Raw genomic sequence first — 9,566 nt, forward strand, 5'->3', positions numbered from 1 at the left:
AATGATGGGAGCTGGACAAAGGAGGCAGCAGGACCCTTCCTCCTAGATGCAGACAAGTTGCACCTGCCCTGCACACAGGAGAGGGAACACCTGCTCCTCCTTACTCCTGCATTTCTGTTTAGCACTTAGACGCCACACTAGTAAGTGCTTTGGAGGCTGTGGTTGCATGGACCCTCCTGCAGGTACAGTGCAGGTAACTGTTACTGTGGAAGGTGTCTTTTTATTATAAAGTTTTTCCAAAACATTTAATTCACAAACACACAGATTGAAACTATTTCAGGCTGACGGTGTCCTGAGGGATTTGTTATCGTCTTGTTTGGGGTCAGTAAGTGAAGACACAGATATGCATGAATGTTTGTACAACCCTTTAATTAAGTCAACTGCAAAGCCCTGCTGGAGTTAATAGCTAGCACTGGGGTATCGGCTGGAGTCAGCAGCATGTGGAGCACAGAGTGACAAGTTGGCTTCGGAGGCTGGCTGCTACCTCCCTTCTCAGAGGCCTCCGGAGCCGTGCTGTGAAGGATCCCTTTACTCGGCTGTCAGGTGGATTTCATTAGTGGACTTGCAGAAAGGCATTTTTTGTAAAAGCAGCAGGTGACGCATGATTGTTCCCTGCTGGGGTGAGGCTGCAGAGAGCCAGCCCTCATGGAGACCAGAGCTCGGAGGGTACTGGGATCAATGCAGTCTACATGATGAGGAATTTCAGCTGTTTCGCTTTTGCCAGTGGAGCAGCTGTTGGAGTGCAGATGGCATGTCTCCACTGGAGGGGCAGGCTGCTGGGTTTTACCCAGTGTCCTCTGTTAAATAACGATATAAACTGCAGTGGCACGTAGGGCTCCAAAGGTGAAAGTTGTTAGCAATAAATGGTGAAAGCTTCAGTATCAGTGGCCATTTACAAATTCACCGGGGGGCGGGGGGCAGCAAGAACTTGGAGATGCTGTGTTTACCAGGGCACCCCTAGGAATAACCAGGAACAGTGGCCACAAACTGACAGAGAGCAGATTTAGGTTGGACAGGAAGAACTTCTTCACAGTAAGGCTTGCCAGAATCTGGAATGGGCTCCCAAGGGAGGTGGTAGTGCTCTCCCCTACCCTGGGGGTCTTTAAGAGGAGACTGGACAAGCACCTGGCTGGGGTCTCATCTGACCCCAGCACTCTTTCTTGCCCAGGGCAGAGGGTCGGACTCGATGATCTGTTGAGGTCCCTTCTAACCCTAACAACTGTGAAACGAAGGGGTATTGGCCTGATCCCTACCCAGTGTGTTGAAACCCGATGAGCAGCTTTCTGACCTCTGCTCCCAGTGTCACAACTTGTTACCTGCTGGGTTGTACTGAACGTTCAGAATCTTCCAAAAACTCTAAACTGAGCAAAAGCTTCTGGCCATCTAGTTGTCGCTGTTTCTAGCCAGCGCCTTCTCCATGCCTGGGCTTGAGGGGAGTCAGCTTTGTCTGTGGACGTTGGGACATGGGCACTGAAGTCGGGTACCACTTCAGAGCAGGTGGAAGCACTGTATCGAGGTGACATATAGCACCCAGCCACCTCCTCGGACTAGAGGAAAGAATTGTGAACTAATTCTGGGTCCCAAACCTGGATCACTTAGCCCAGGTCAGTGTGGCACAGACTCCCTCAGTGAGGACTGAGGCCGAGTCACCTCCGTTACCAGTAGTCAACACCAGCAATACTTCTCTCTTGGCATGACACTGAGACTCATGGGACTGGACCCAGTATTGGTACCAGAGCCTAATGGTGCTTGCAGATCTGTTGCTGTCTTCCTGACACCAGCATGCACCCTTCTTACCAGGGGCAGCACAGCACTGCCTACAGCTCCCCTGCTTTTTCCCCCTCTGCAGGCGTGCACCACTGACCCCCGATTTCCACCCAGGGATTCTCTAGGTAAGGAAATGCCATGTCCTGTAGTGTTCGCTGGTCCCCAGGGATCCCCAAAGTTCTTACTACCAGTGATTTTCCTCTTGAAGGACCAGACCTTCTCAGGTCTTGTATGGATGAGTCTTTACACAGCTGATTGGGCTCTAGGGCCATATTCAGGCCTCTGAACATCTGTACACCTGTCATCAGGAGGAAGAACGTTTAGGTTTTCAGCCAGTTCAAGTGGGAAATGTCCACCTGTCAGCAGCAGAGACTGTTGACTACAGTACGAACTTAGTGTTGCTGTTCACATGCGTTTTCCTTCCTCCTCCGTGTCTATTGTCAACCCAACATCATGTCCCAAGCAGCAGGCATGACAGCCAGGCTGATCCCACCAGGGCTTCCCTCTCTTCCCCAGTTGTGATTGGTGCCCGTACTGTTTTTCTCAAGCCTGAACTGAGATTACTTCACCATTCAAAATGGAATTCTCTCAGGCTCTCGTGGTAGTTATCCTTATATATCATGACCATGGGAGCTTGATATAAACCCAGTCCTTGCCCCTCTTCCACCCCTTTCCCTATCCGTCTTTGGAGACCGATCTCATGAGAAGCATCTGACCAGCCAGGAGTCCCAGGCATCCCTCGGCTGTATCTGTTCCACTGCTTCCTTCTTCCCGTGAGGAGAGTAGGGAACGTTCTCTGCGGGGTCTAGGATGACTAAGCAAATTAATCAGCTCAAATTCAGAAGTGTGACACTATCCTCCACCACCCCTCTTCTCAGCTCCAGCCTGGTTTGTGACCCAGGACCTCCAGACACTTATTTTTGCACTGACCTCTGGAGCCCTCGGACAACATTTACTGTTCGGGAGTACCTAGGCATTTCTGCTGACAAGGATCACGCGTCAGCCTACCTGCAGCCCCTGCAGCATTTATGAGATGCTTGGCAACAGTGGCTGTTGTGCCTGGGCCAGGGAGACTTGAAGTTAAATTTCCATTTCTGAGATATTTAGACTGAAAGTTTTTGTTTCTTGAGAGGGAGAGAGCAGCATCTTCACTCGACTTCCTCCTCCACCACCAAACACCTGTTCCGTCCTTGAGTCTGCACTCTCCTTTTCTGCATCTCCTCTGCTGGCAGCTCTCCCTGTGTGTGCCCTGTCTCACTGGACTTCCAGCCCTGTCTTCATCTCATGCCTTGCAGCTGCCTTTTATGTGGCCTGGTTTGGTCTTTGCTCTCTCAAATGCAAAAGCTGCTGCCACATCCATTCTGCATGACTCTGCATCGTCACCATTGTGCTCAGATTAGTAGTGTAGCTGAATCAGAGTAATGTCTAGCACGGGACTCTGTTCCACCAGATGCTAGAAGAAACAGCCCCTGCCCCAAACACAATCCAGTCTACATTGTAACAGAGAAGTGAAGCTAGATGGTGGGTGGAATAAAGAAAGTATTACCCCATCTTTAAAGGTGGGGCGTTGAGGCACAGGGCATGAGTTGTCCGAGTGATCTAGGAAACTCATGTCAGAATCCAGCTGAACCATTAGCTCTCGTCCGCCTCTGAAGGGATAATTGGCATGTTTAGCCAAGGGTTTACCTCTGCACAGTGCTCTCACTTGGGCTTGTGAAGCTGCTCTGGATTTACACTGGTGTGCCTGAGAATGGAGAGTGGCCTGCTCGGCTTACTTGGCGCTGTCCCTCTCCACGGGACGGGCTGTGGGGCGGTGGCTGGAGTGATGGCTGCACTTTCTTTCCCTTTCCTTGCAGGGAGTTTGTGGAACAGCCCCGTGACTCTTCCCCAGTCTGTATTTACATGCGAGATGAGGTAAGTCACCAGCTCCCTCCCTCTGTCCTTGAAAATAAGGAAAGCCCAGCGCTACTTTCCAACCTGGAAAATGTTTTCTCCCAGACCTTTCTTGAAAGGGGAAGTCGAAGAGCTTTGGTCTTTTCAAAGCCTGACGTGTTTGTATGGAAAAAAAGCTCTGTTGGAACATAACCCAGGGCTGCTCAGACCTCTGAGCCCATAAAATGCTCTCAATGACCTGCTTGTGTTTTTCTCGGCTTCTTCTGAAACCCAAGAGTCAAAACAGTGGTTTCATTTTAATAAATATTTGCTTTCCACCAAGTTTTGATCTCCTTGCATTAGCGTTTCTGTTTAATATGTTGTGTGTGAGCAGAGTGGGGCCTGCTCTCCTGAGATGGCCCCAGTGTCTCCCGCTGACCTCTGGGAGCGGGTCAAGGAGGGGGTAGAGGCTGGGGACCTGCAGTCTCTGCGTGGGATTGCTGCCTCTGGTGTTCCCTCTGGGGTGGAAGTGTCCCCGGCTGGGCAGTTCTGAGACGCTCCTGTCCCATGTGCAGCTGTCTCGGAAGTGGCAGCACCCTGAGCTCTGCCGTCAGCATGGGTGCCACGTGCTGGCCTGAGGCTGCCGGCTTGGGCCCTGCTGGTTGACTTTTTGGCTGGCAGGCAGGTGCCTTAAACCTGTGCCCCTCTCTCTCCCTTTGCAGATAGCAGGGAGGGATGCCCTGGAGAAGACAACACTGAAACTGCTTGGCCTGACTGGAGGCAGCGCCATTATCAGGTTGGGAGGAGTGAGATGCATTTCCAGCTTGGGCACTTCCCCTTTCTTCCCTCTATTTTTCACTCCAGTGGTAAATTTGTTTTGTTTCAAGGATGAAAAAAATGCATTAAAAGTTCAAAGAGAAAAACATCGCGGCACTCAGTAATTATTGTATTTCCCTGTTTATCTGAAACTGCTTCCCAGATGTGCTTCCCGCAGCTGCAGATGCTGGCACTGACCAGTTGTGTTGTGCAGATTAAAGGGGCTTGCATAGATTGGCTTTTTTTTCCCTTGAGTGAATCGGATAATTCCAAGCTAAAGTCCCTCTGAGGGTAGGACAAATCCTGCCATTGTACCTTTCCTGCTTTGTATGGCACGCATGTTCAACTCCCGGGCCCTGCAGTGCCTCCTCCTGGCTGGGGTGAGGGGTGTCCGTCTGTCTGGTTTACTAGCCCTGCTCAGTCTGTGGGAGGTTGGGTGCCTTCCAGGGCTGACTGCTGTCCTTTTCCCCAAAAGGGAGACTTCTTCTGTGGAGTGGGGGCTGTTCACAGGCCTTTCAGACTTCAGAGTAACTAGGACTGGTTTTCTTTGACTGTCCTTAAGAAGCAGCTTGTGAGTGCCGGGGTTCTTTGTGCTCTGCAGTCCCTCTGTGTGGGGCACGGTGGGAACAGGGCTGGCTGGCCAGGCTCTCAGCGTCAGTGATAGTGCTTTCATTCCTTCCTTTGGCATCTCCTTACAGGGTTGTCATGAAGAAGCACAGTTCATCTGGCCAGGAGGAGGCTGTGGACGCTGCAGCCCAAGCAAATGAGCCTCCACGGAGGTCAGTCTGCACTGAAGGAGCTGTGGATCTGCCTCTGCTTCAAACAAACACGTTCCCAAAGGACTTGGACCACAGAGATGTGTCTGCCTCCTTAAAGAGCTGTACAGATGAGCAGCCCAATGCCTTGGCCAGCTCAGGGGGGCTGCAGGCTGCCGCAGCACCTGTCCCCTTCGTCCCTTTCTCTGGAGGTGGGCAGTGTCTTGGAGAGTCTCCTGCAGCTGCAGCAGTTCCAGTGTCAGACATGCCATCTTCAAAGCTGCCAACATCTCTCTGTAGTCCTGGAGGCCCTTCTAAGCCAAAAAAGACCAAGACTAGCCAGGGACAGCCAAAGGAACATGAGCAGGTAAGGGGAGCTTTGTTTGTGTGTGGTGTCAGGTCTTGGTTAGGGAGTGCATTTCTCTCATTGTGCTTTGCAGAAAACAGGTCGTCTGTAAAGAGAGACTTGCCAGTGCCTAGCGTTGTCTGTCCTATAACATGAGCATTGAGCTGTGGCCTTTGAAGAGGAGGAAATTGTGTTAGCTAGGAGTGCTGCCCTCTGGGATGGGTGACTGATACTGCAGAAGGAGGTGAGCAGTGGGGAATTAGACTTTGCTTCCAGCCCTGAGCTGGTCTGGGCTTTGACAGGTGTGGTGTCTGTTGAGCTGCGTGCTTGGAGGGAAGGACACGGCCTGGTGGGGAGTGCAGCCTACAAGAACCGGATGTTGTGGCAGGTTCCATATAAGCCACAGCCCAAATGCCTGACAGGGCCAGGTGCAGTCATCAAACGCCTCTTGTCCCTATGGACAAAGAGCTGAGACTTCGTTTGCTGCTTGCTTTGTGGTTCTACAAGGGTGAGGCAGGATTTCAGGGTCCAGGTTTGCATGTTCTAATCTGCTGTGGGTGCGCATGTGGCTCAGTTACCTTTGGTATAGTCAGGTTTGTTCCACTGTCGCAAGGTTTGAGAAGAAGTTCTTGGGCTCTGTTCAGCCTGACAGGAGCCCCGACCATGGGAGGTGTTTTGCTTGCAGTCTGTGCTGGGATAGTGTCCTGTCCTGAAGCACTGCAGCCTGACCCACGGGCACCTGTCTGTGTGGGAACCCAGATGCCTCTGCACCACCCAGATCTTGGTGGAGTCTGGTGGCTGTTTCTAGCCCTAAGATTCTCGGATGTGCTCCTCTGGCCGCAGTCTTTCCCAAGCCTTGCTTTGGGACCTGGAGCTCTGCAATCCAGCTTCCTGTCCCCAGACCAGCACCTGCCCCCTTCCCTTCCTCACCCCCCCCCCCTTCTCCCCAGCTCCCTACTTGCACATACACCATCCCTCAGAGCTCCCTTTGGCTCTGGATCTGGCTTCTGGGTGCCCAGTGGGCAGTAGGGCAGAATGCAGGAATGGTAGCGTTTGCCTTGCAGAGGAGTTCCTGACCCACCAGCCTGTGTTATGAAGAATAAAAGCAGAGTCCTCAGACATAGGCCAAGCCAGGGCGCACCTGTCTGTGTTCAGGCCAGGCAGGGCCCCTCTGGGTTCTCCCTCTCTGCCCAATCTACTACCAGGAAAGACAGCTGTCTCTTCTGTGCCCCTCCTTAGCCATCTGCCTGGGCTGATGAACTGCAGGTCCCTCCCTTGTCCATTGTTTTTTGGGTTGGGCCAGCAGTTGGGACCATTGCAGCCTGGTGGGGCCCATCTGAATGCAACAGTGGCATGCCTGGGGCAGGGGCAGATCTGCTCTGTACATAGCGGGACTTGGAGGTTCCTATGCCAACAAGGAGCAGACAGGTGTAGACATGTCCCCACCCTGCCCATTGTCACAGAGACCCTGTCTGCACTGGCCTGGCTCTGTGGCATGCGGCAGCTGCCAAAGCACAAGCACACCTGCGTGTCTTGAAGCAGCTTTCATGCAGCCAGTGAGCTGCCAGAGCAGAAGGCAGCATCAGCTGCAGGAGGAACCGTTACAGCTGGCTGCAGGCAAGGGGTGTCTGCATGTAGGTTTACATCTGGGCTGTCCCCGTTTCTGCTGGTTCCTACACTCGGAAGCAGAGGCTAGACCTGGAGGTCCTGAGAAGCAGCAGAGCAGTGCTTTTCCAGCTCAGTCATGAATATTCATGTACATTCCAGAGTGGCTGCTCCCTTCTGAACTTCGGCATCAGACCCCTTGCAGAAGGGGCTCAGCCGCAGGACTGACAGCACGCTTTCTGCTTACCCAGGAACAATCGCTTGCTCTGGCTGCTGCCCGATCCGCAAGGAGGTGGGTGTGAAGGGGACTCTGCTCTTTTGCTGTAGGCCTGCACCAGCTCATCTCCATAGGCATGGCCTGTTCTCTTGCCTGTGGTGGGGTTGCCGTTCTCCTGCCCAGCAGAGCTGGGGGGCACCCTCGGACTCTGTGCATGGGAGCTCTGGCCTACCCCGAGGTTCCTTACTGCTCCAACAGGACTTCAGTGTGGTGCAGCCCTGTGCCTCTGGACTTAGTATCCCCTCCCAGCTCTTGAGAGCTGCCTCAGCTTCTGCGGGCTCCATCCTGTCCGAGGGTCTCTGCCCTTGTGTGAAACGTGGGTGATCCTGACTGCCACTTTGATCTCTGCTTTTGCTGCTGATTGATGGCATGGCGCTCCCTCCTGTTCCTGCCACTCCCTGCTCCCCTACTCCCGCAGCAGTGCCAGAGCCAGGCTGGCCACATGGCATCTGCTTTTTGTCCCTCTTCAGTCCTGAGGAAAAAACCCAAAACAAAACAAAGTATTTTTAAACATCAAAGGTCCATTTTCAAGTGAAGGAATCTTCCCATTAACATTGTGCCTGTGTGTGGTTTTTGGATTTGAAGAAAGGCTGGATAAAATCTGTGCTGCGTCCCTTCGTTTCTGTGCTGAGCATGGCTCACAGACCCGCTGCATGCTGATTTGGATGTCAGAACATTTGTTACTGGAAGGTGCCTTTGCTCTGAATTGCCCTAGAGAGTGGTGCTAGCTGCCTCAGAGAGGAGCAGGGTTTGGCCACCCTGCTTTGAAGTCAGTGGCAGCTTTTCAAGCCTCCCATCTCCTCCAGTTTTCAGGACTGGAGCAGTGATCTCCAGTAGAACTGGGCTGCTACTGATGTTGGGTTGTCTTGTATGGGTGAGAGTGGCCAGATGCACTGCAGGCCTGAGAGGGGGCTCTGGCATCCTGACCTGTGGGGTACCTGAGCAGCAAAAATAGAGAACTTGAAAGAGCTGGTGTTCTTGGGGCATGAAGATCCCTAGTTAGCAGGGCTGTGCCTTTTGCCCTCAGCTGCCCAGCGGTTGTTGGCAGGGACAGGTGATCGGGAAAGGTACAATTCCTCCCCCCTTAAATTATCTGACTGGAGATAGGAACCGCCTGGCAATGACCACCGAATGTTGATGGAGACTGTCCCTCGCCCTGACTTCCTGTGCAGAGCGCCCTGGACCGGGAGTGGAGGGATAGCATGGCTGGGCATAGCCGACTGCCACCTCCTTCTGAGCAGGCCTGGGGAGTCCCTTGCAGCCTGTGAGGATGGAGCCGGCCTGCTTCTGGGTATGAGGTGCCTGGCGAGGAGGTTCTGTCCAGAGAACAAGCTTTTAGAGGATGGGCCTTCAGGCCTCCTAATGAGAGACTCATTTATGCTATTTAAGACACCCCCTGGGTAAGTGGGTGATGTGTGTATGGGAAGAGGAGCCTGGCTGAGGCACTCAGGCCGTGCAGTAGGGGAATTAGTCTCCCCCTGAGATGATCCCAGATGTAGACCAGGGTGCTGGGTATGAGGGTGGCAGGCAGCTGCTCTGCTCTGCTGTGGGTCAAGGGACACAAGTAAAAATCCAGGGGGGCAGTGCAGCTGCTGGAATGGGAGGCATTGTCATGCCGTGGCCTCAGTGCCCCCTCAGTGATGTGCCGCGTGGTGCCTGCAGGTGCGAGCACATCCCCCGTAGGCAGCCAGGATCCAGCTGCTGTACGCCCTTCCAGGCACTAGCTCAGCAGTGCAGGTCTAGCTACATGTGTCTGCAATTCAGGGCAGACTCACTGCTGTCAAGATGCAGTAGTGCTCTCAGCTGTACTCATGCCTGACCAGCGCAGAGGCACAGGCTGTGCTGGGGCTGCTGCCATCATGGGTGCCTGGAAAGTGTCAGGGCAGGTGTGTGGTGGGACGAGGGATGTAACAGTGTGAGGATTTGCCCCATGGAGAATGAGGGGTTTGCTATTCTGACTGGCTGGTGGAGGCCTTTGGGGTGAGAAGGGCATTGGCCTTGTGAACAGGGGGACGGGGGGCTGGGGCTGCCTTCTGGAAGGTGCAGCTCCCCGTGGGAGCATGCAAGAGCAGTGCTGCCGAGCTGTGCTGACTGCTGGCTTGTGGCTACAGGCTCCTGGCTGGTTCTG

At 53.5% G+C, this 9,566-nt stretch overlaps 1 protein-coding gene across 3 annotated transcripts in view; it reads left to right on the forward strand.

The window, feature by feature from the left end:
- ASPSCR1 (ASPSCR1, UBX domain containing tether for SLC2A4) overlaps positions 1–9,566 on the forward strand; it is a 44,781-nt gene that overhangs the window by 11,211 nt on the left and 24,004 nt on the right. The window contains exons 3-5 of one of the 3 annotated variants that reach the window (XM_006038168.3): positions 3,624–3,681; positions 4,362–4,435; positions 5,154–5,577. In XM_006038168.3, coding sequence (XP_006038230.2) covers positions 3,624–3,681; positions 4,362–4,435; positions 5,154–5,577 — 556 coding nt within the window. Of the gene's footprint in view, positions 1–3,623; positions 3,682–4,361; positions 4,506–5,001; positions 5,027–5,153; positions 5,578–9,566 lie in introns of those variants that run through there. The other 2 variants (XM_025194652.1, XM_025194653.1) reach the window with 2 other exon arrangements.

The sequence above is a fragment of the Alligator sinensis genome, unplaced genomic scaffold, assembly GCF_000455745.1.
Source record: "Alligator sinensis unplaced genomic scaffold, ASM45574v1 scaffold164_1, whole genome shotgun sequence".
Taxonomy (NCBI): Eukaryota; Metazoa; Chordata; order Crocodylia; family Alligatoridae; genus Alligator; species Alligator sinensis.